At 41.3% G+C, this 26,552-nt stretch overlaps 1 protein-coding gene across 2 annotated transcripts; it reads right to left on the bottom strand.

Moving 5' to 3' along the window:
* Positions 1–1,802: 1,802 nt before the first annotated feature.
* Positions 1,803–25,131, bottom strand: TMEM9B (TMEM9 domain family member B). 2 transcript variants are annotated; one of them, XM_027852676.1, is made up of 5 exons: positions 24,985–25,131; positions 17,792–17,883; positions 9,453–9,561; positions 7,209–7,343; positions 1,803–2,974 (listed from the first exon to the last, which is right to left on the bottom strand). In XM_027852676.1, exons 1-5 carry the CDS (start codon positions 25,108–25,110, stop codon positions 2,819–2,821), a joined length of 618 nt encoding a protein of 205 aa, XP_027708477.1. In that variant the 5' UTR covers positions 25,111–25,131; the 3' UTR covers positions 1,803–2,818. The 2 variants fall into 2 exon arrangements, with proteins under 2 accessions (XP_027708477.1, XP_027708479.1); XM_027852678.1 differs by lacking the exon at positions 17,792–17,883 and having other exon boundaries at positions 24,985–25,068.
* Positions 25,132–26,552: the final 1,421 nt, after the last annotated feature.

Here is a 26,552-nt window from a genome sequence, read left to right as displayed (position 1 = left end):
GCTCTTACCTGAGTTTTGTGGTCAAAATGTTGGATGTTGAGCCAAGTCAGACCTGTCGGATTTATAGACTATTGGTGACAATATGCAAAGTAGCTTATGGTTAAACAGACCTGTGCAGCTCTTATTTAGCCTTTTCCCACCCACTACGCAGATATGACAACAAATAGTACGACTGAAAATAAAGGTTCACTTGAAAAAACATTGGATTTCAATCTCAAACAATAGCAATCAACACAGCCAAGTGACTCTCCAGAATCAAGTTTTCTTCAGAAGTACAGTCCCCATAAACTTAAATATTTTTTAATCTAGATTTAAAGAAAAAATTTTTGAGTTATGGAAGGTAATCGTACAACTTCAGAGCAGAAAGGATGCTTAGCGATTGTCTAATCCAAATCTCTCATTTTACAGAAGAGGAAAACTGGGGCCTAAAAAGGTGAAATGACTTAAGATTATGTTGATTGGACTAGAACCTAGCTCTCTGGACTCCTAGTTAAATCCTATACTGACTCCCTAACCAAGAACTTGGAAATTACTAGATTATAAATCACTGTAGTGGATAGGCCCAAAAGTAACTGAACAGCTTCTCTGTGGGCTGAGGCTGAAGGGACGATCCGAGAGGCTCTTAGGAGACCCAAGCGGCCATTTCCCATGGATGTCACATGCATAAGGCAGAGAAAAAACAGGACAGGACCTCCAGGGTTTGTGCAGAACCAGGCCAGCTATGGCTACTGGGAGAACACAGCTAAGAGTTTGGGGAGCCAGGACAACTGTCTGACTTCCGAGAGATGGCAAGAGCAGTTGGAAGCTGGGGTACGGAGAGTATGCCAGAGTAATCTCTATAGAAAGTACCATCTTGAGAGAAGCAGGTCAGCTGACAACGGACAGACCCACTCCGACCCATACATGGGGCAGGGACCTGACTAGTTTGTTCCTTGAATTTTGTGGGAATTGCGATTAAACTTCTAGGGCGCTAAGTTTGTGGGAATTGCAATTAAACTTCCAGGGTGGTGGTAGAGGGGTCAGGGAAAAGAAGACAATGGCATTCATCAGAACGTGGTTTATTATTATTTCTTTGTTAACCAGATTAGGACACAAACTAGGTTTTCTGTTCTTTGAGTGCCTTTTAATAAACCTGTTCTTTATTTAAGTATTTATTGCTAACCTGATGCTTGCTGGGGAATGGAAGCCCCCTAGTGGAGAATGTTAAATAAGCCAAATTCAGTTCTTAGCACCCGAGCCAATCCTTGGGCCATGAGATTCCCAAGCCGTTCTGAGCCACAGGTTATGCAAGGAACATTACATTCACAACAGGGATGTTTTACTTTACTGAGTTAAAGCTGTATATTTCTGGGCATAATGGTTTTTTATGTTAGCATTTTAAACCCCACTTCTTATGACACGTTTAGATCCACGGTCTAAACTAAAATCATTTCACATTTGATACTGTTAGACAATACATGATCATACTGACCATTAAAAAGTACCCATTCCGAACCCCCTTTACAACATTCATGACAAAGTCTTCCTGACTTGGCCTGACCTTTCTCAGTGACAGGGAACCCACCTAGTATCAAAGCAGCTGATTCTATTCTTGGATAGTTCTAATTGTGAGAATATTTTTTTTTTTAATTTTTATTCATTTATTTTGATTTATCAACAATCACTTCCATAAGCTTTTGAGTTTAAAATTTTTCTCCCCCTCGAGAATATTCTTCTTTATACTGTGTTGAATTTCCCTTTTTTATACAAACTTTATAATTAGGAACAGGGAAAGAAAGGGAACTACAAGTCAAGGACACTGGTGGGTTTTTCAAAAATTAATTTTTATTGTTACATTCCAAAGAGGATGTAGAAAGTAAAGAGCCAGTTATCCAATAGCTGTTACAGCTCTCAAAGGGTGGAGTCCAGGACCTTAGTTACAGTTCAGAGACTTACACAAAGCCCACCAGTCAACTTCCAGGATGACTGGAAATGCTGAAGAATGTACGTAAACCACCAATTCAGATAGGCTTAACTTTAGAGATGGGTTTCTTTATCACATGGTTTCCACATCTTGAGGCTTATCCCTAAGGCCATGAGAAGAGGTTAAGAAGGACCACAAACACCAACACCATTTGTTCAGTCACTGAGAAAACTAGCAAAGGGCCATTCCATACCAGAATGCTCTGCATGAGACTGGAGAGTTTTATCTACATCACAGTACCAAAGTAAATCTGCATTTCTGTCAGTAATATTTCACAGTCAACGTACTAAGTGTTGCCAAGAGCCAATCATCTGCTTAGGACACCATCAGTGCTAAAAATCGGCTGAGCAAGTCAGCATTTCCAGCAGAAGCTGATTCCGCTGAAAATGAGGCCAAGCACAAAAATACGATAGGAAACATCTATTTACAAAAGTCCATGGAATAAAGTGTCTTGTGAAAGTTGTGTTTCCCTCCCCCTAAAGACGAAGAGTGTGAAAGTTGTCCTGAAAAACATGTTAGAATTAAGGTAAGGAAGAATGCAGAAAGAAATGAATGTTTGCCAGAGAGAAAAGATCTCAAGATAATTCATAGGTAGATTTAGCTTCATTAGGAAAAGCCAGAAAGAACTGTTTGTGGCTTTTTGGCTTCTGAGACATGTGCTTTTAACATTTTCCAGTTAATACCTTTTATTTTTTAAATTAAAAAAAGCTTTTTTTTCTGCTTCCAGTTTTGAACTATCCAACAAGTTTGGTGAAATCTCTCAGCAGTGGTTTAAAAAATCAGGAAGATATGAGCAGTTTTTCCTGAAGCCCACTTCCTTCCTTCCTTCCAGTCACCTTGGCACTAGGTTCCTGATTAACTGAGGACCACATGCCGGTCAAACACAGACTTCCTCTGCTCTTGTACTTGAAGCTTCCAACGCTGCTGGGCATATTCCACTTTGTTGAGCACATTAGCCCGGCTGCGAGATCGGGCTAGCACATCATGGGCATTTGCAAAGGGCTGGTGATCCTACAAGTCCAGGAATGAAAAAGAGGGAAAAGAAGGAATCAGCCAATGGTGGAAACATATGAACAAAGGGAACCAAATGCGATACACACTCATAGATCTAGGCAGGCCACGAGACTATCAATCAACATTGTGTCTGTCCTACTAAGAGTTTTAACACCAACAAACATGAACCTGTATAGAACTCACAATTAAGAACCAAAGGTCCCCACACTGTTTTCACCCTAGAAGGAGGTGGTAAATTATGGTAGCAGGGTGGCCCATGACTGGTGAAGAACAGGAGCTCTGGGAGGTCCCATTTTCCAGGGGTAACAGTAGAAAGACTTGTCTCAAGAAAAGAGGTCAAGACATTCATGTACTGATGCCCATGCTCACATCAGCATCATCCTCATTTTACTGCTGTAGAAACTAAGGAACAGAGAAATTCAGTGGCTTGTCTGTTATTATACAGCGGTTCTGTGATAGAGGCTCCCCCGGGAGCCTTAACCCAGATCTCAACCTCTTCAGACTTGGTCAAGTGGAAGCCAAGAGTTGTATTTGCCCAGGAAAATAATTTGGTATGCCTTATCTGTGTTTATTCTTTATTTCTCCCCCCAGGTGAACTAGTTCTATAACAGCAAAAATCTCAAAGCCCTTCCTACTTCCAAAGTTGACCATTTTTACAAGAGAGGCCTTCAATTTCAAAAGGAATGCAGGACAGGGATTTGCCTCAATTTTTACCAAGAGCGTCACCTGATTATATTTCCTGCAGAATAGACTAAGATATTGCCAAACACCCAGTTGCATTCGTGATGACTGAAGGTTGAGGTGCTATACAAGGTTTCTAGGTGGAAAAACTAAAGTAAACCAATACAACAGGGTGTTTATAGTCATTACACTGGAAATAATTGTGTTAAATGCTCTAAAAATAAAACATAAACACAGCTGCCTAAATGACAAAAGCTTTCACTAGCCATTGATTGCTTTGTGTTTGGCCTTTCCTGGATCCCTTTCTCAAGAGCTCAGCCCTGATATAAAATCCCAATCACAAGTCATGCCTCTCCCTAAACCAATCTTTAGCCGTCAGACAAAAAAGACAATTATCCTTCTAAGTTTACTTGAAAAATCCCAAGTACTATATATATCCTAAGTATGAGTGAAGAAGTATGCAAAAAATTATGTAACAAAATTTATATGATGCCTGACCTTGTTTTAATAATATGGCATATTCTTTTAAAATGTCAAAAAACAGGGGGCAGCTAGGTGACACAGTGGATAAAGCACTGGCCCTGGAGTCAGGAGGACCTGCGTTCAAATCCAGCCTCAGACACAAACACCATAATGAATACTAGCTGTGTGATTCTGGGCAAGTCACTTAACCCCAACTGCCTCACAAAAAAAAAAAAAAGTCAAAAACATCAGAGCATTTCCAATAACAGCTCCTTCCAGATGGCCCCCGGGAGCCCTCATACTCTTCTTCCTCATTATATGCATATTTTCATCTAATGCTGCCTCACTGTAGAAAATATCATCATTAATACACTATAATGAAACCCCACTGTATAACTGTGAAATGAAGGGACAGCAGAGAATGCTGGATCTGGAGTTAGGAAGATCTAAGTTCAAGTCCTGCTTCAGGCACTTACTAGCTGTGTGACCCTGGGCAAATCACTTCACCACAGTCTACTTCAGTTTCCTATTAAATGAGGATGATAATAGCACCTATTTCATTGGGAGAATAAAATGAGCTAATCTATATAAAGTGCTTTGCAAAGCTTAAAGACTATATAAATGTTGGTGATGATAATAATGATAACAACTACAATGACATTTTTCCTATGAAACTAACGACTCCCTCTAGCACCATCACCCTAACAATTTGTTTTCACAGAAACAATTACAACTTCTCTCTTTAAAAGTTATATTCTCTTCCTGCCCCTGTCCTCCAGAAGAATGTAAGCTCTCTGCAGTCCAACAGTTTCTTTTTTTTTTTGCTTTATATTCCCAGTACATGGGACACAGGAACTTAATAAATGAACTGAACTTCCTGGCTCTGACAGGTACCAGCTGGGTGACCCTGGGTACTGGGGACCTTGCTAAGCATCAATTTCCTCATCCATAAAATACATGTACTCCCTGCCTCAGAGGGCAGTAAGGAAAGTGCCTTGCAAAGCCCTTGGTAAATGTGAGTTATCTTCATTGTTCTTACAACATGCAGAGCTTTCTGGTAGGTGCTAGGGAATACAACAATAAGCAGAACACAGTGCCGGTTCCTGTCCTCTTAAGGACCCAAAGAGGCTAATTAGCCCCCTATAACCGAGCATGTTAAAGCCCAGACACTAAAACATAGGTCCCCCAGCTTTCCACCAGCGTCATCTCTATCTCAAACACAACTGTGTTCGTGGATAAATGGATACTTAAAGGTCACAGCAGTAATACGAAGAATAAACTCTGTATATAAAATACTATTACTTGGGCTTGTTTAAATATAAATACAGGTAGGAGGAAGGGGCATATGCAGGCTATCAGAAGCAGAGGACCTCTCAGCTTCTATCCCAAACAACTTATCAAGATAGGGGAAAATTTTCTTAAGGAACAAATTCTACAGAACAAAACAAACTAGGTAATCCTTTTAGCCTTTCTCCAACTATCAGAACAAGACTGAACTGGTTGCTTAAAGCCATAGATGCCTGTGGAGCACAAACAGAAATTCACTCTTCTTATAAGCTGTTCTTTTTATACCTGATAAAATTACAATAAATACAAAACATGCTTTAACGTAATGCTTTGATAATACTGATGATGTGTCATGGTTATATGATATAGTAAACAGACTAATCGCCTGCTCAGAGCTTCCCAACCTTCAGTGGCAGACTTACACCCTACTCTAACATTGCTAATTAAAAAAAAAAAAAAAAAAAGGTTTGGATGGAAATCTGAGTTTGAGTCAACTAAATATTTTTAAATTAAGACTTTTAAAAGAAGGTACACATACATACATAGAAATGCTGAGTTTCAGAACTAAGGCTGTTTTAAAAAGTCTCATAGCTATAGTCTCCACACAAATCCTACTCTTCTGGTTTATCAAGTATAGAAGCAGCTCAGGGATCTTGGGAGTCAGGCCAACAGAAGCAATGCAGCTTCTATCAAGCTGGAAAGGCTTTGAAATGCACTCCACATCAGGGAACACACTCTATGTCTGCTGACTACAAGCCTAGCTAGCTTAAGAGAGGTTGGTCACTACAAAGTGACCAACTAAGTGATTTTTTTCTTTTTAGAAAGGCTAAGAATATAGAACTTTCAGTATTTCTTAACTTCTAGAAGCAGAGATCCTACAGCAGGAGGTAACTATCAGCGTGCAATTCAGATTCCAGCAAAAAGTCTAACACAGGGGAGATGAGACCCTTCTTGACATGTTCAAGTGTTACCAACGGACATTCATGGTGGGTTTGAAATCAAATTACAGCAAGAGCTCTAATGCAACATGGAGTCATGATCCTCAAGTCACAAAGATGCCCTTCTTCAGAAAACAACCTCTTTAGGACATAACAGATAGCTTCACAAAAACATCTTGGTGCCTTCTGAAAGAGCAGGTGATGCTAAGTGGAAGGGCTGGAGTTGGGGGTGGGGGGCAGGCAAGGAAGAGGGGAAAAGAAGGACCTTGGGTATCTTTTCTTTTTAAAAACATTTTTATTGTTGCTATTTCTCCCCCAATTATCAAGCATTTCTTTTCATCCCTCCTACTTCCCCTCCCCACCTGGAAAAAAAGGGAAAGGAACATAAAAGTCTTGTAATAAAGTAGTATAGTCAAGCAAAACAACTTCTCATATTAGCCATGTTCAAAAATGTGTCCCTAATTTGGCATGTTAGCCCATCACCTCGCTGTCAGATATCTTTTTCAATAGAAATGAGAAGAGATGATAAATACACCCTTGGTTCAGCTGACACTAAAGGAGACAGAGATCTGGAACTTGTTCATTTGTCTTAAAAGCAGCAAGAAAAGAGACTCTCAAACCAGGATATCTCCTTGGATAGAACAACTTTCTCAGGAAAAAATATTACAACCAAAGTTTTAGAGACAATGTACAAATTAAGCCCCCAGTTCTTAGCATAGTTCCTAGGCCATAATAAGTGTTTAATGCTTATCTTAGTCCTAACGTGTTATACTGCATTATGTTACATAAACATATTTGTTTTCAATTATTTGGCAGTAATTATCAAGCAGAACACAGAAAATTCAGTGAGACTATTAACTTACCCCAACATCATCATCACTCTGTATCAATTGGGAGTGTCCAAAGAGACGCCTCTTCAAGATAGGCTCAACAAATGTAAGGTATACCATGTACAGAAGAAGCAGGCCCAGAATAGACAGATAAATTATAATTGTAATCTGAAGGCAAATGGAAAATATATCACATCTCTGACAAAACCAAAAAACAGTTTTATATATCAACAAAGTTACGAAAATGTGGCTGTGAAGACCCATGTACCAACCCTATCAGTAACACTGGGATCTAATCAATCTGAAGAAGGTCCTTTAACTCAACAAAATTCTAATGGAAGAAACAAAATTCTTCACAAAGTATCAACTGAAGGGAAAGAGAGAAGAAACCATTTTGTCCCTGGACAGCACCTGTTTCTCAAGGACTCCAAACATCACACACACACACCTACTGTTAATTCCAGTTGCCAGTGAAATAACTCTTTTTTTTTTTAAACCTACACACAAACATCACTGGTTTCATGTCTCAAAATTAAATGTCAATATTACTAGATCTCATACAAAACGCAACTCTGCCAATTTTAATAGTTAGTGCAGCCTGGAAAAGACGCACTCGGGTATAGTGGAAAAGAGTACTGGATGTGGAAGTGGGAAACGTGGACTTAAGTGACAGCTATAGCATGTACTGGGGCTCGGGATCCTGGCAAGTCAGCTTCAGAGACTCAAACAATATATGCAGGACTGATCTTATGGCTGTTGTGGGGACTGCATGCATTAATCTATAAAACACTAGACAAATAGGAGTTGCCACTCTCATAATAATATGGAAAAATCCAGATACAAGAGAATCCTGGGAGCCAGAGCCACATTCTCCCAGAGTGAGTTGGTTTCTACAGAGCACAATGGATTGCTGTATAAGTTGAGTCAGTGGGAATTCTGCATCCCATCCAATGGGGAAGGTTTCCTAAGGCAGCTCTCGGTAGAAGATGGCAACTCAGGACTACATACGTTGCCTCTGCCTGGGGAGGGACTTAAACTATCCTAGTGGGGTAAGGGGTTATTTCTGTATTTCACTCTTCCAGGATCTGTGATTTCTCCTTCTATCAACTCAGAGAGTCAATCTTCTAGGAGATGATTTTGAAGAGTTGCTGTGGCCAGAAACTTGATGATTCTTTGGCCAAACTGTTAAGTTAGCAAGGCTGGTCCGTGGAAAACAAAATACAGTCTGTCACTGGTCTCTCTCTTTAAACTTTCCAGTATAATAGGCCTACCATAGCTTATACTATTTGTGAAGCCTTCAAGAATCAAGGTAACCTCCATATCATTCTGATGCAACAATGCAGGGCTTTTGTGGAGGAAGGCACTATACTAAACACTGATAGGCATTAAGTAATACAGGTAAACAACAGAGGAGAGAGGGCTAGGCAAAACATCCAGTAGTGAATTTGGGTGAGAGTAGGAAATGACTCTAGGTCACCAGAGAGAAGACCTTATAGTTTAAAAAAGTAAGGAAAATAAAACCTTAAGATCTAGAAAAAGTGGTCAAACTAGAGAGAGCTCTTTGTAAACCTATCAGCATAAAATATGTATCTAAACCCAGAAAAAATTAAGTCAAATGTTTTAGTTTTGGTTACATTATTCCGCTTTGAGGGAGGAAAGAAAGAAAGGAAGGGAATTTAATTACAGTTCACAGAATTCATGGCCATATAGAAGAACTGAAATGACATACATCAGCTTTCTGAAATGTGCTAATTACACACTTTCTCCACAAGAAATTAATGGCACCTCACACATTCTTGTAACATGAACTAATTAATCCACAAAGTATCTCCTAAGGTGCATAGGTAGCAGGCTAGTCTCAATTTCGTTGCTAAGGGAATGGTGAGAGCTAAGTGACTAGTCAGATGTTAGGGATGGAAGTTAAAATTCCCAAGTTTCTGTTTTAGGCAGAAACCAAGAGGCCCTAACATTAATAACAATACCTAATGCTGGTACTGTAATCTTACAATTTTCAACATGCTTCTACTGGCATCTCACTTGATTCTTAAAATAGCCTTGTGATGTAGGAAAAGGCACAGGTATCATTCCTCTATTACAGTGAGGATGCTGAGGGCCCAAAGAAGATGGGACCTGCCCTTGGTCACGCAGCTGAGAAGGAGCAGAGCCAGGATCGGAGCCCAGAGTCTCTGGTTTTAACTCTACAACCACTGCCTGTTATTGGACTGCTCTCTGGAAGCCTTTCTGCTGCTTCTCAGAACAGGAGAAATGGAAACTTACTTTGATTGTGACAGAACTTCTTTCTTCATATTTGCACTCACAACGAAGGCAGTAGGCTTCGACATCAGGTCCTGGGACTGGCATGGGTTCTACAACATGCAGGCAATTACTGGAAAAAAAAAATTTAAGAAAATTAAAATGATTTTTAAAGTTGGTTTGATTAGCTAAGTTATTCAGAAGCAAAACTATCTGAAATTCAAAACAAAGAAAAAACTCTAATCAGAGAAGTTCTATGAATACATCACAGAATCCGAGAATCTCAGAGGTCATTAAATCCAATTCCCCCCTTCAATAAGCATACCAATAAGGTAAGACAAAAATAATCTCTTCTCCAAGAAGAGTTCAGAGCTATCACTGCAGTAAAATTAACAGGAGGGATAGAGCTGAATTAAGTTGTCCTTTTACCAGGTACTAATGTATCTTACAAGGCCCAAATGTGAACAGCTAATCACAGAAACTCAGGGCTGGAAGGGACCTTAGAGGTCATTTAGCTCAACTCTTGCCTGTTATATGAATGAATATTGACTCTTATAAGATCTGTTAAATCATTATCAGCACAGTTATATTTGGGCTCAGTTATCTCATAAAAGAGCTTTAAAAAGTTTCCTTTTTTATGTCTTGTTTTGTTTTGCTTTAGCTTTACATCCCACCCAGCCATTCGCTGGGGTAATCTCACCATTTGCCTGCTGCTGTTACTGACCAGATGCCTCCACATGGAACCTGACTGCTGGACCTCAATACCTAGCTCTTCCTGAATCCTGGCCTCAATTCCTGGGTAAATCAGTCCATTCATCTTTGGAACTCCCATTCTAGAGCACCATCCAACTAACTGACCCACTTAGCCCACTAATTCTGGCTTCAATCATTGACCAGACCATGCTTTAGCTTCCTCTCTCATCCAGCCACCTCCCCAAAATAGAACTCCCTTCTGTGGATACCCTTCCTCTACATGTGCTGTCTTTCCCTTTTACAATGTAAGCTTCTTGAGCTTAGCACAGTGCCACCTGTGACTTAAAGAGGCACTTAATTAATGTTTTATTCATTCAGTCTGCCAGTGAATATGTTTTAAAGTGATCCACAGGAAATGCTTCCAAGAGCACTGATTTTGTTCTCTTCTAAAAGATGCCTAAATCATCAAAATCTGCTTCTCAAAACAGAATGCCTTCTGATGTTATTAACCCTACTAGGTGGTTGGAGAATCAACATGGAAAAAAAAAAATCACACATTAAGTGTTTCTCTTAATTAAAAGCCTATCAAAGAGAATCTTCCTAGGGAGGAGATAATTCTAGGAAATATTCAAATAATTTCTCTCCTTCAGCCACAATTTATTAAGTGTCCCAAAGTTGGACTGTGGGTGGCTGTACTGCACAGTCAGCAAAGCACCTCCCACTTATTTCTGGGATTTTCTCTCTTATGTTCATATGCTGACCTCACCCCAGCTGCCCAGAATTTCCCATTCTCCCTCTGTCTCATAACAAAAGACTTGGATTTGAGTCCTGGCACTGAAATTAACTAGCTATAGAACCCTGGATAGGTCACTTCAGATTTCTGAGCCTCAATTTCTTCACCTGGAAAATGGCAGTAGTAATGGTTACACTACTAGTTGTTGTGATAAAAGAACAGAAAAGCTTAAAACACTACACAAATGTGCTTAATACTCCTCATTGTAACAACAACACTTTATACGTATTTAGCACTTCACAGTTTGTATCCACTTTGGCCTTCAGGAGGAATTCTTCCTACATTAAGCATGAAGAACGGAAGTAGCATCCCTTTTCCAAACTCATAAAGCTGACAAATGGCAGAGCAATACCTCTCAGCTCAATTCAATAAGGATTTAAGTAAGTGCCTACTACACATCTGACTGCACTAGAAGAGGCAGATAAAAAGACCTAAGATGTTCCCTTAAGAAGCTTCCAGCCAACTAAGAAACAGGGAAGGACAGAGAGGGAGAGGGAGGGGGGCCATAACAGCCAACACAATTTATCTTTATTTTACATTTCTTTTCAGAGGGAGCATGGTATGGAAGTAAAAACACTACACTCAGAAGTCTAAAGATCCTGAACTCAAATCTCCACTTGGATACTTGCTAGGTGTGGTTTTGGATGAATCGATAAATGGTTTAAATCTCAGTTCTCCTCTGCAAAATAGGGATTAAAAATACTTGCATTACCGACCTCAAAACACTACAGAAATGGTGAATAATATCATAAGCCAATTCTCACCTTAAAGGACAATCACCTCAGTCCTACTAAAATTTCTGTTACTGACAAAGCTTGCAGTTTTAAGCTTCACCTCCTTCCCACTCTACCTAAGAGAATGCACAGTATCTTTCAAGAAAGAATAGCAGGAAGATACAGAATCTTTTAGTGGCATTTTGAATAGAGACAGACAACGGAGATGTATTTGGCAGGCCACATTGGACTGGGGGGGGGTGTGGGGGGGGTGCGTGTGTGTGTGTGTGTGTGTGTGTGTGTGTGTGTGTGTGTGACTAACACTGGCACTACAGGTCAAATCTATGACGTTGAAAGTAAAGCTAAGGTATTTCTAAGGCTTACCTTTGCTCAATTTACTTTGCACAACATTAAAGTTCAAATATGATGTAATAATTTAGACACCGTGACAAGTGACATGAATTATATCACACAAAGTTTAAGAGAGATTCTCTCTGTCTTGTAGGAGCTGTTTCTCTAACAAGTGACATACCAGGAAGTACAGAGAATAATTCTATTCACTAGACATTGCCAGGAAGAACCCTGTATTAACTCTTTTTCCTCTCAGTCAGGAAAAGCAATGGCTCTCCTATTCAGTGTCTCTTCTTGTGGCCTTAGGAACCACAGTCACTCTCCCCAAAGTGTGAGATGAGTATTCCTCCTGAAAAAGAAATGGAGGGCAGCAATACAAATGCATTGAAAGCCCAGCAGAAGGCCAGCAGGGTCAGAGGGGCTGAGTGGTGATTGGCACTGAATAAGTGTCTGACTTCTTGATAGCAACAGACAGGGCCATGCATAGCCTTAGTGGTGCTTCTAGAGCAGAACTTGGCTTTGCTCTCCACTAGGCCCAAGAGGAGCTTATAGAATAGACAACCGTGCCACCTAGTGTTAGGAGGAGGAATATACCAGCTTCAAGACAACCAGACACAAAACTGAGAATTTACACAACTTTACTGAAACAAATATTTACTATTTCATAAAGAACACAAAGGATGGATAAATCTAACAATAACAAAACATGAAACCAGGAAACAACAGGCAAATGTTATCCTCAGGGTGATCTAACTTTGATAGCCACAGCACAGTCTACAAGAAACTGGCTGAGCACTAAAGGACTTTTGTCCTGATGGTCTCATCCCACACTGCCCTTTGGAGCCAAACTACATGAAATCCTGGCCACGAGCTGGTGAATGCAGATGTTACACTGAAAAGCCCAGCAGGAGGATGCAACCTGACATAGTAAAAAGAGCACAGAACTTGGAGGCAGGAGACCAGAGTTCAAATCCTGCCTCAGACACTACATGAACATGGGTAAATCACTTCAATCCCTTAGCCTCAGTTTCTTCATCTGTAAAACAGAATGAATAACACTTGCAATACCTACTTGAAAGCACTACTGTGAAGTAAATACTTGCTTTGCAAATCTTCAATGCTACATAAATGTATGTCATGCCTCTGATTTTCTCATTTACTACAGCACAGCATACACACATATGTTTATCTTAGGTAGAACTCACAGTCTGTCAATGCTTCAGTTACAAAGCACACAGAGAGAAGCAGTCTGTGTAACAGAAAGAACAACAGACCTGGGAGTCAGAAAGCCTGTGCTCAGTGACTTTGGAAAGGTCACTTTATTTACCCTTCTGGGCCTCCATGTCCTCAATTGTAAAATGAGAAGGTTGGACTAGATTAGGGATTTTTAACCTTTTTTATATCACAGACTCTTCTGGCAGCCCGGTGAGACCCATCACCTCTTCTTGGAATAAATTTTTAAATGCATAGAAGAGGATCTGGATGGATTACAAAAGAAACTATACTAAAATATAGTTGTCAAAATATTTTTTAAAATGAGTTCATGGTCCCTAGGTTAAGAAATCCTTGCGTAGGTGATCTCCAAGGTCCCTAATTCTATGACATGATCATATTTGATCCCCACAACTCTGAGGCAGATAACAAAAGTATGATCACCATTTTCCAGATCAAAAAGTTGAGATTCCTATCCAGTTCTTCTGACCACATTCCCAATGCCCTTTGTATTACCTATTGTCACCTTTCTTCTTTTCTCAAAGTCTTGAAACACTTTGGCCATCAACACCTTGCCTAACTTTCTGAAGCCAGTTGTTTTCAAACAGGGTCAAGGAAGCCTATCAGCCCATAGCAAGGTCAAAGAGACAAAAAAACCCTTTTCAGTGGATTACTGTCAAATCTCCCGATTCTCTCCAATAGCATCCCTCACCAGGGGTGAATGATGTTCAGAATCTATCTGAACCTGAAAGCAAAGGTAATCAGGGAAAGGACATGGGTCAAACACTGGAAGGGTAAGTTTATTTGTCATTCAAATAATAGATACTGACTTGGACTTCATGTCTGAATAAACGAACTGTAAGTGCCCATTATATCCTGAATAATTTATCAGCATACATTAAAGATTGATTTTGGCTTTTTTTTCTTCTTCTTCTTTTTTTTTTTTGCTTAGACAGGTGGGGTTCAGTGACTTGCCCAGGGTCACACAGCTAGTAAGTGTCAAGTGTTTGGTCTGAGGCCGGATTGGAACTCAGGCCCTCCTGACTTCAGGGCCGGGGCTCTATCCACTGCGCCACCTAGCTGCCCCCCTTGGCTTTCTTTTAAATTACAAAGTGACTGTATGACATAAAGCCTAAATAATTGTAGTCAAGTCACTCTGTAATATGGAGCAATTAAAAATGGAACAAGAAAGAACACAAGAAGAAGCTTTACAGGGCAGCTAGGTGGGGCAGTGGATAGAGCACCGGCCCTGAAGTCAGGAGGACCTGAGTTCAAATCCGACCTCTGACCAAATACTTGAAGTGTACTAGCTGTGTGACCTTGGGTAAGTCACTTAATCCCGACTGCCTCACTAAGGGGAAAAAAAAAAAAAGAAGCAGCTTTACAAAAGTCTACTTAGAAAACATCTGACAGAGCTAAATGCTTATTTTGGAGATACAAAGAACAGTTAGATATTATAGAATTCAAAATAACCAACAGACTTAAAAGAAAAGAAACGAGCATTTATTAAGCACTTACTATGTACCATGCACTGTCCTAAGCACTTTACAAATATCTCACTTCTTCTGGGAGATAGGTCGCATTACAATCCTCATTTTACAGTTGAGGAAACTGAGGCAGAGACAAAAGTTAAATGATGCGTCCAGGGCCACACAACTAGACAGGATCTGAGGCTGGATTTGAACCCAGGTATCCCTGTCTCCAAGCCCTATCCATTGTGTCAGTTTCATTCACTTAAAAGGTTTCTAGTGCCCAAACTATACATTTATAGAGGACCCAGAGAATCCTAGAATGACACAACTAAAACAGACCAAAGAGATATAACTATAACTCAATCTCCCCATTTTAAAGACGAAGAAACTAGAGCTTAGAGAGGTTTTGTGACCTGCTTAAGGACTCCAGCTGGTCAGTAGTAGAGCTCCACGCAGAACACAGGCCCACATTTTTCATCGTGCCACACTACCACCACACTAACAGAAAGATTAAAACTTTGCCTCCAAACTTCCCATACTTTTCCCTGTTGTTTCTTTAGTTCCAAACTCAAATCAATGTTAGTTACATGGCTTTAGATATATAGTTATATAGATATATAGTTATATCTATCCATAAGAGGCCAGAATTTCCCCAGGTACTTCTGTTTCCTGAAATTCTTCCTTAGTGACTAAAAACAAAAAAAAAATCACAATTCAAACACCAGGCCTAAAGGGAAGATTGACTAGCAAGAGAAAAACTCACATCACTCTGCATAAAGAGCCAGACAACCAGTTTTAATTTGTTACATGACAGGGTGAGGCTCAAGGTGGGTTTTTATACAATCACCAATACTTAGTAATGAATAGCAGATCAGAACCTACTAAGTAGTAGAGAACCCTAAACCAGGACAAGAAGACTTGCTTAGCTAACTGTAGAAGGCAAGGAAAGAATGCTTTACATCTCCACCGAGAAGTGTGTAGAGCAAAAGAACTGGAGTTACAGCCAAAAATATCATACCCAGCAAAGTTAAGCATAATCCTCAATGAAAAAAAAAAAAAGGACATTCAATGAATTGCTAGACTTTCAGGATTTTGTTGCAAAAAACCCTGAACTAAATAGAAAATTTGACATACAAGATCCAAGAGAAATATAAGGTATACATCAAAGACTAATTACAAGGGACTTAATAAGGACCGACTGTTTACTTTTTATGAGGAAATGTAAAATGTATGTCTAATACTGTTATTAGTAATTGGGTAGTTCAAAAGAAAGACTGGGGTAGACCTGAGTACGATGTGATTCTAAGAAGTAAAACCGTTTAAGAGAAGGTAAAAGGAGTTCTTATACAAATGAGGTTCAAGAGGAAGAAATTACACAATGGAATTAGTTGGGGGAGGAGGGCTGGTAGTTCTGGAACCCTGCTCTCATTAGAAATGGGTTAAAGACAATACATAAATAGATAAATAGATAGATAGATAGATAGATAGATACACACACATACATATATATATCTAGAAGGGTATAAAAGTCTTCCAAATTCAGAAAGAAATAAAAGGCTAAGGGGATAGGGAGATGAGAGAAAATAAGGGAGGGATTTTTAGAGGAAATCCTACTCACATCACATCTGGGTTAAAGAGAAAACAATATATACATTTAGAAGGGAATAAAAGTCTTCTAAATTTATAGAGAAATAAGAGGGTGAAGGAATAGGATGTGGGGAGGTATAAAAGGATGTCTAGATTAATGGGAATGGGATGAAAAGGGAATAACATATATTTGGAAGGCTATAAAAGTCTTCTAAATTCAGACAGAAACAAGAGGGTAAAGGGAAAGGGTGGGGGGAGAGGATAAGGGAGAGATCATGGAGGAGTAGGTTAAGTAACAGGAGGGCAAGGCAGGGAACAGAAATAAAATAGAATCAGAAGGGAAAGAAAATAAGAGATACACACACACACACACAAAATAAAGATCAAGAATAGAATTTATTACGAAAAAAAGCAGGGGTAGTAATCATGACCTCAGACAAAGTTAAAATAAAATAGATTTAATCAAAAGAGAAAAACAGGGAAACTACACTATACGTCAGCCACATTAATCAATATTGTTTTAGACTATTTTAAATACTAGATAGTATAAGGTTGGAATGTTGCTGTGGTATAGGAAATGAGTTGGTTGACTTAGATATATATGAATGTATATGTCTATATATGAGTACGATTATAAATATCTAAGTATATGTATATGTGTGTGTATTATGTGTATATGTATGTGTATAAACACACATATATGTATATACATACATATATATGTATATATAATATGTATATCTGTGCTTAATTTTAGCCTCCTTGGAGAAAGGGAAGGAAGAACAAAGTAAAAAGTGCACAGCAGAGAACAAAAGAAAATTTACAAGGAAGAAAAGAAAAGATGAACAGCTCTGAACACAATGTGTAGTATTTATTATATAGGCTTTCTTGAAATGGAAATTTATTTCTATATATTTTGAATCCTCTCTTATGTTCTGCTGTGTACATGACAATGCTTTTTTTCTTATTTTGTATTTAAGTTTAAAATAAATTAATTTTTATAAAAGAGAAATGTACAGAAGAGGATTATAGGCATTTTGGAGGCATTACTCAAAGAGAGCACCCCATTTCTTGGGTAAATTCAATTTGGCTACACTAAAAAGAAAGGAGGGGACAAAGAGGGAAGGAAAGAAGGAAGGAAGAAAGGAAGGAAGGAAAAAACAAACGAACACTGGATTAAGAATGAGAAGCTCTTGATTCTGGCTGTAGTTCCATGAAGTGTATGACTCTGGGAAGGTTATTACTGTCTCAGAGTCTTAGAAATGGTGATAAGATTACTTGTATGGCCTAGATTACCAGTATGTTGAAAGGACTAAGTGAGAACGTATGTAAGGCATACATAAAGCCCTCTACACAAGCTTACATTATTACATTTACTTCCAACAGGCACTGCCAGATCCAATCAGCACTTTACTGTGACTATTTTCTAGCAGTGATAAGATTAAATTATTGCTAAAGAAGAAAAAATTCTACCTACACTAGTAATTCTAAGGCAGTAAAAACCATCTTGGAAAGAGATTTCACAGTTAGCTCAACACTCACCAATCTTTCTGAGTTATGTTCTTGTTATAAATGTATCCAGAATGTTCTTTATAAGGAGGACAAATACATTTACACCGGACATCCTCAAAATTCTGCAACCAAAACAGGCAATTAGCACAGAGCATTATGCATCAAAATGCTGCTATATAATACATTAACATGCATCATATTTAAGAGGCCACATTTTGCAAAGTACCTACTGCTGAATGAACTCAAGAAGTATTCCATAATCTTAAAACTCTAATTATGAGTCTTTTTTTTTAAGTACAATTCTTTTCTAGTGAGCTTAATTTGAGTTGTCACCTAAGCATTACACAAAAGATACTTTTCTCTTTTTACAATAATACAATTGCTATTACAAAACATCTGGCGTCTATAAATCTTTAACCATTTTTACGGATCACATTATAGCCAATTTATTGTGAATTCCTTGTTTCATCAAGGTCAGCAGAAAGCCTAATAAAACTATGTTGGTGAATAAGGATACCATACACAAGCAGGAAAGGAATAATACAGATAAAAATCCTATATGCCCAAGGAATCAGAGTTCTCCCCAGCATACCCACATTTGGTGTAAGGACGAGGATATCGGACGCAGAGACTGGAGGTCAGGGAAACTCTCTTAGGATTAGGGTCAAAATTCTGGCAAAAGAAAGATGATCAAGAAGTAAACTACAGTTGATTAGGAGACTGGAAAGGCAATCTCCAAATATCTTCAATGCTGTTGTGTGGAAGAGGAATTATTCGGCTTAGCTCAAGAGGGCAGAGCAAGGGTGGAAGACTATAAGCTCCACATAAGGAAGGCCTTCCTCACAATTAGAACTGTCCAACCATAGAACGGGCTGCCTCAGCAAGTAAATAATCTGAGGACGGAGAGGGCATTGACAGAGGGAAAGAGAAATACCAGAAAATGAAAAAAGCAGAGTATTGTACAACTTGGGATAACCACATATTCAACCACAGAAGGAGAAGGAGAAAATTTTAGACTAAGAGCACTGGAGAGGTCAGAATGTCTTGGATTGGAGGTTGGGGAGGGAGGAGGCCCTGAGATGTGAGAAACAGGGAATGGAGGTCATTCTTCCAGAGGTCCAAAGGGGTGTAACAAGAGGCAGTGTGGTAGAGTAGAAAAAACCCTAAAATCAACTTCGATCAATTCCCTCTCTAGCACTCCGCAACCCAGTCAAACTGGTCTTCTCTCTTCCTCACACAACATACCAGTATCCTGGTACCTTTGCACCTGCCATATGGTGGGGATGGACTCCCTCCTCCCCCCACTTCACAGAATCCCTCTCTTCCTTTAAGACACAATTCAAGTACCACTTTCTCCAGGAAGCCTCATCCTGATCCCCTCAATTGCGAGTTCCTTCCTTCCCAAATTACCTTGTATTTGTTCTTTGTATTTATCCCCTATTGCCCGAAGGCAATTTTAAGCTACTAAAATGCAAAACTGCAACAAGACTTTTGGGACATCCTGTATATTTACTTGCTGTTTCCTCCATTAGAATATAAGTTCCTTGGGAAGAGAGACTATCTCATTCTTTGTTTTTGTAACCCCAGCACACAGGGCCTGGCACATAGTTGGCACTTAATAAATGCTTACTGATTGATTGTAGAAGACTTGCTTTCAAGTCTCTGTTCTAACATGCCTTTCCTTGACTCTTCCTCTCCCTCACCCTCACCCTCATCCCCTATAAAGAATACCTTTCCAAGTCCCATAGATTTTACCTCCATCCATCTTACATCTGGTACACAGCCACTATCCTGGTTTTGGCCACGACTTCACCTCTCACCTGGGCTAAAAGAAGTGTGATCACCTCACTCTCTCACTCAAGAACCTTCAGTAACTTCCTATTCCTCCAGGTTTAAACATAAACATCTCATTATGTGTGCTTCGACTTGCCTTTCCTGCTTTCTCTCACAGTACCTTTCTTTCATACATTCTACATTCCAGTCACACTCACGTACTAGCACCTGTGCACAGGTGTTCCCCATGCCAGGAAATGCATAGCCTCTTTGCTTCTGAATTTTAGGATCTTTCGCTTTCTACCAGGTTCCAATCAAGTGCTACCTGCCGTGGAAGTCTTACTCATTTCTCCCCAACTGTTAGTGCTAGAAGCCTCCTTAAATTCTTTTGTGTTAAGCCCTTTATACAATTTATCTCCTCTAATCCTCACAACCATCGGAGAGGTAGATACTATGTTTATTACCATCCCATTTCACAGAGAAGGAAACAGACTAAGATGATCACACAAACAGCAAGTCTGGGAAGCACATAAATTATGGACAATTCAACTTTCTTAATCTGCCCTCTGACATTATCTTGAATTTATCCTATAATAATCTCACTTGTAGAGAGTGTTTGAATGTTGTGTCCCTCATGTGACTGTGAGCTCCTGGAGGGCAGGGACTATTTTTCACCTTTCTTTCTATCTCTAGCACAGTGCTAGGCACATAACAGGTGCTTAAGAAACTCTTGTTGATTTGAAAAAAAATTCTCTTGTGTTTACATATTTATGTGTATATAGGGGTGTGTGTGTGACAGGACTTGTTTTGGTTTTGTCTTTGCACCTTCACTAAGTATCTGGCAAAGAATGGGCGCTAATGAATGTTTGAAAAGTTAACCTGTGAGAAAATCATATGATTTCTCTGACCCTCAGCTTCCTAATATATAAAATGGGAATGATATTTGGTTTATCTGTCTCACAACATTGTTGTGAAGAAAGCAGAAATTTAAAGTAATAATAGAAACGTAAGCTGTGAATGTCAGAAGAAGTAGGAGGTCCTGTGGAAGCAGAGAGAAGGGCTTTGGTCAGGACCAGGTACTGGTGGACAGATTTCCCTAGGGAGCATGGTCTTTGGTAGAGTCACCTCTTTCGGGGCTTAGGTTTTCTGGGAGGGAAGAGGGACTTCTGCCAGAGAAAGAGATTTTTTTGGGAGGAGCTGTCCAAAGGTAGAAATGGGCTGCCTAGGAGGAGGTGGGTTCCCAGTTTTTTTGGTTTTTGGGCAGAGGATGGATGACCTCTTGCTGGGTACATTCGAGTAGGAACTAGGCTATATGGCTAAGATCTCTTACAATTCTAAAATTTTGTGATTCTATAAAACCTTCCCATCAGGACTAAGGAGTTTGGTGGCAAGGGGAAAAGGAAGAGAGGAAGGGTGGGGGGAGTGTTTTGAGGGAAACTGAGGATAGGGAGTGGGCCTGGTATTAAAAAGAAACATTATTTATGAAGAGCAGGAGGTCTGGGGATCCTGTCAGAGTTTATACTTTATGACGTGGAGTCCTCTCAGACCTTGGGATTGGGGGAAGGAAAGTTCTTACTAGGATTTTGTCTGGAAGGGGCTTATAAGGATCAGGGGTTTGATGGAGGAGTCTAAAAGGAATGTACATCTAGGGCCTCCTATCAGAGCTCAAGGTATGTGGAAAGACCCCTTTCAGGGACAGGGTTTTAAGGTATGGGGAGGGTCTAATCAGGATCAAATTCTAAGGTGTGGGAGGAATCCCAACTGTCAGGCCTAGGTATTTGGGGGGAGGTTCCTCCTGTCAGCATTGGGTATTTTGGACCAGTCTGAAGGGGTCTCAACTTCCCCAAATTTAAGTGTGTAAGGATGGGAGGAGGGGGGCTGGGTCTATTGGTCATCTCATCAGGACCAGGGTTTTTTCCTGGAGGGGGAGGTGGGAATCATTCAATCAGGACCAGGAATTCTAAGGGACTTACTGTCAATGTTGTCTGGGTTTTTTTTTTTTTTAATTATTATTATCAGAATAATAGGTATCCAAGGTAGGGCCCTATTAAAGACCTAGTGTTTTCTGGAATCAAGTTAAGGAAGAAGTTTGAGGATCTGTTACAAGGAACGCTGAAGTTACATTAGTGTGATCCTGAGTAATGATACTAAGGAGTGACAATTACAACAATAAAACGATAATGATAATAAACAGCTAGCATTTCTACATTGTTTCAAAACGGTTTACAAATATCACGCCCGGTCAGGAGGGCTCCCTGACAGGACTGTATTTAGATGTGGGGAAGGAATCCAATCAGAGAGTCTACAGAGAGAGCTCAGTGTTTAAAGGGTCTCATTAGGGCCAATGGGGGTGGGGTGGGGGGAACTGAAGGGGGGTGTTGATGTTGTGCTTCTGTAACAGCCAAAGGGTTGTTGGAGGGGTTTCTGTTCTCCTGTGCAAGTACAAAGTTCCATCAGGACCTAATATTTTTCATGTCCACGCAAAGCTTATTATGGGGGTGGGAGGGGAGGGTATGGATGTAGGGAAGGTTTTGCCAGAGCTTAAAGCTATTATTTTGGGTGGGTGGGTGGTCCTGTAAAGATGGCCCGAAGGAAGTCAGGATACGGGGGCTCTTTGTCACGGTCAAGGCTTTTTATTGGGGGGGGGGAGGCAAGCTATCAAAACTAAGAAATACAAGGGGCAGCTAGGTGGCGCAGTGGATAGAGCTCCAGCCTTGAAGTCAGAAGGACCTGAGTTTAAATCCAACCTCAGACCCTTGACAAGTACCAGTTGTGTGACCCCGGGCAAGTCACTTAACCCCAATTGCCTCACCAAAAAGCCAAAAAAAAGACTAAGAATTACAGAAGACTCCCTATCAGGGCCTGATAATGGCAGGGAGAAGATTGTCAGGGCCTATCTATACACACATACATACATACATACATACACACACACATATATTCACCACCACCTCCAGGTGGGGGGACAAAGGGAGAAATCGGTCAGGCCCAGGAAGTTTAGGGGGTAGACTCCTGTCAGGCACCTATGTCTGGAAGGGTAAGGTCCCTATCAGGACCTGGTATTTGGGTAGGGTTATCAGGATCACATGTTTCAGGGGTTTCAGGACTAGGGATTACAAAATGATCCAGTCAGACCAAGTCATTGTGAAAGGGGGTTCTGTCCAGCTGTAAGAGGGACAAAGTGAGTGTGGGAGTGAAAGCCTCCTGTCAAGACTGAGACCTTAAACGACTCCTGTAGAAAATAGGGATTTTGGATCCCCACACCAGAGCCCAAGGTTTGGTTACCAGTCAGTTTCTTGGAGGGTGTCCCACCAGGATAAAGGATTATAGGAGACTCCCTGCCACAACATAATATAGGGGGAAGGTTTTTATCAAGACCTGGTGTTTGGGAAGTTTCTGTCAGGGCCAAAAGGTTTAGGAGAGGGCTCTTGTCAGGTCCCAGTGTTTTTAGGAAAAAGATTCCTGTAAAGACCTGAATGCTTGGGCAAGTAGGAATCTTGTCTGAAGTTTCGGGGTACAACTTTCTGTGAGGAATAGAGATTAAAGAGCTTTACTATGAGGTTGGGGGCAAGTGGAGGAGCCGTAAGAAAAATGTTGCCAGGGCTTAAGTGTTGGAGGGGATGGCAGAAATACCAAGACCTGATACTTGGAGCAGCGCTTTATTAGGACTAGAGGTTTCAGGGGAAAGTCTCTTGTCAGGACTAGATATTACAGGGAGTCTCTCTAAGGCCTAGTGTTTGCCAGGTGGTAGGGCTACTCCTGGGATGGAGTAGTGGGAAGCTGAGGGATCTGGCATTTGAAAATGGGAGTGGGTGGGATAGAACACTAGCAGAACTAAGGATTACAGGAATTCCATAAGGGCCAGGAAGTTTTAAGGGACTTGGTATTCAAAGGAGAATGTTTTGTCGAGATCACAGGTGGATGTCTGTCTGTTTGGGGTGGGGGTGAAGTTTCTTTTTAGGACTAGGGATTATAGTGTTGGGTCAAAGGAAGGGATGTTTCAGAATATGTTAAGGGAAGGGCTCTTATCAGGATCAGTGATTTTCAGAGAGCTCCCAACAAGTCTAGGGATTACAGGACTTCTATTGGAGTTAGGGGGTGGATCCTATCAGGATTTGGTATTTGTTGCCAGGGCTAGAGGTTTCAAGGGGAAGCTCTCTGTCAGGACTAAGGATTTCTGGGGCTCTTGTCAGTTTAGAATTGTGGAAATGGGGGGGGGGAGTGATTCCTGTCAGTGTTGGGAATGAAGAAAAGGGCTCCTTGTTAGGTTTGAAAATAGGAGGGGCAGCCTGTCGAGGACCTGGCTTTTTTTGGGGGGAGTGGCAGGGGAGGTGGGTGGGAATCTGGCCAGGACCAAAGGTTTCAGAGCTGGCTTTCATCAGGACCTGGTATGGGGTGGGGATGGGGTGAAGGGGTCTGGGATGTGTCTTGTAAGGACCAGAAGTTTCAGGAATAGAGTGGAGAGAGCGCTAGCACAGTTCCTGGCACATAGAAAGCTTGACTTGTTGACTGACTGATCAAATGTATCTGCTACAAGGAACACTGAAGTTCCACTAGTGTGATCCTGAGTAATGATACTAAGGAGTGACAATAACAACAATAAAACGATAATGACAATAAACAGCTAGCATTTCTACATTGTTTCAAGGTCTGCAAAACGTTTTACAAATATCTCATTTGATACCATTTTACAGAGGAGGCAAGTGGAGGCAAAGAACAGTTAAGTGACTCGCTCAGAGTCCTGCACCTAGTAACAATCAAGCAACCAACATTTACTAAGAGCCCACTGTGTGCCAAGGGCTGTGCTGCTGCCCTCAAGGAGCTTAAAATTTAACGAGGGAGCCAACCAGCGAACAAAAATGACAGGATAAACAGGAAATAACTGACAGAAGGACCCAGGCTTCCTCGTAGTAGGAAGTGCGGAGGCAGAATTCGAACTCGGCTCCAAATCCAGCTGCTTATCCACAACCCCAGGTCACTTAACCCCTCTCTGCCTCAGTCTCCTCCTCGGTGGAAAAGTTGAAAGGATGCTCCGAGGACCACCATTACTTTCCTCTGAACGATCTGAGATAGGGGTGGGGAGGTTCTGAGCCCCCATCAGGTCCTTGTCAGGCACCCCCCAGCCTAGAGGCCTGGTAAGACCCCTCCCTCATAGAGGTGTCCGGGGGCGGCGGCCAGGCCTGGGGGGGGGCCGCAGGGTCAGGGGCAGGGTTGGGGGCGCAGGGTCAGGCCCGGGGGGCGGGGGTGGGGGGGTTCTGAGCCCACATCAGGTCCTTGTCAACCCCCCCTCAGCCCAGCGGCCCGGTAAGACCCCTCCCTCATAGAGGTGTCCAGGGGCGGCGGCCAGGCCCGGGGGACGGGGGTGGGGGCGCAGGGCCAGGCCTGGGGGGGCGGGGCCGTCCCTCCCCTCCCCCTCGGAGGCCCCGCCCCCGGCCCCACCGGCCCCTCACCTTGGCCGCGTTGGCCAGCTGCACCAGCAGCAGCCCGGTGAGCGCCAGAAAGGACAGACCGAACACGAAGCAGAGCCGCAGGAAGCCGCTCCACACCGTCGTCCCAGACGCCACCGCCGCCGCCATCTCGGCCCGGTCCGGCTCGGCCTCGGCGCCGCTCCGCTTCCGTTCCCGGCACTTCCGCCTCGCCCGCCGCGTCACGGGACTCGCCGCGTCCTCCGGGGAAGGCCTTCCCCCCGGAAGCGGCTGCCGCGCACCAAGGGTCCGGCGAAAAGCAGTTCCGCCGTCCTCCGTCCACCGCTGGCTGGGGAGCCTGCTTCTGGATCCATCGCCTCGCTGTGTGTCTGCGTGCTTCCTTCTCTGGGATGATGCTTGGTTATTGCATTGAAATAATGATAACTGGCATTCACTTAGTGATTTACAACTTACAAATAATAACTCATTTTATCTTCACAACAATCCTGGGAAGTGGGAGTTTTTATTGTCTCAATTTTACAGTGGAGACAGCATTTGAACTCAGGTCTAGCTATCCGCTGCACCACCTAGCTGCCTCTAACGCCTCGATCAGAGTTCTAAAGTCTTTCCAAGTTGTTTGTCTTCACAGTGTTATTATTGTATAAAATGGTCTCCTGGCTTTATTTATTTCACTGTGTATAACTTTACACAAGTCTTTCTTTCTTCTTTTTTTTTTGAGGTAGTCGGGGTTAAGTGACGTGCCCAGGATCACGCAGCTAATGAGTATCATATTTGAACTCAGGTCCTCCGACCCCAGGGCCGGTGCTCTACCCACTGTGCCACCTAGCTGGCCTACTTTACACAAGTCTTACACACGCTCTATCAAACTGCATGCCTTTTCTTGTTTTCTTTTTCTCCCCCCCCCACTTAATAATAGTTTATTTTTTCCAATTACACGTAAAGAGAATTTTCAACGTTCACTTTTTTAAAAAAAATTAATTTATTTTTAGTTTTCAACAATCACTTCCAAAAGCTTTAGAATTTTAAATTTTCTCCCTCTCCCTCCTCACCTCCCTCCCCAAGACTGCGTGGAATCTGATATAAGCTGTACGTGAACATTCCTATTAAACACATTTTCACTTTAGTCATGTTGTAAAGAATTAGAACCCATAAGAGGAACCACAAAGAAGAAGAAACAAAACAAAACAGAAGAAAAAAAAAGCAAATAGTATGCTTCCATCTGCATTCAAACTCCATAGTTCTTTCTCTGGATGTGGATAACATTTTCTATCATGAGACTTTTGGAGATGAATTAGATCCTTGCATTGCTGAGAAGGGCTAAGTCTATCAAAGTTAGTCTTCGAACAACATAACTGTTACTGTGTACAATATTCTGGTTCTGCTCACTTCACTCAGCATCAGTTCATGTAGGTTTTTCTGAAGTCCATTTGCTCATCATTTCTTATAGCACAATAGTATTCCATTGCATTCATATGCCACAGTTTCTTCAACCATTCCTCAGTTGATGGGCATCCCCTCAATTTCCAATTCTTTGCTACCACATATAGAGCTGCTATAAATATTTTTGTACATGTGGGTCCTTTTCCCTTTTT

This window comes from Vombatus ursinus, unplaced genomic scaffold (genome assembly GCF_900497805.2).
Source record: "Vombatus ursinus unplaced genomic scaffold, bare-nosed wombat genome assembly UNPS02009770.1, whole genome shotgun sequence".
Lineage (NCBI taxonomy): Eukaryota > Metazoa > Chordata > Mammalia > Diprotodontia > Vombatidae > Vombatus > Vombatus ursinus.
Note: the sequence above shows the minus strand (reverse complement) of the source record. Positions and strands in the feature narration are given on the sequence as shown.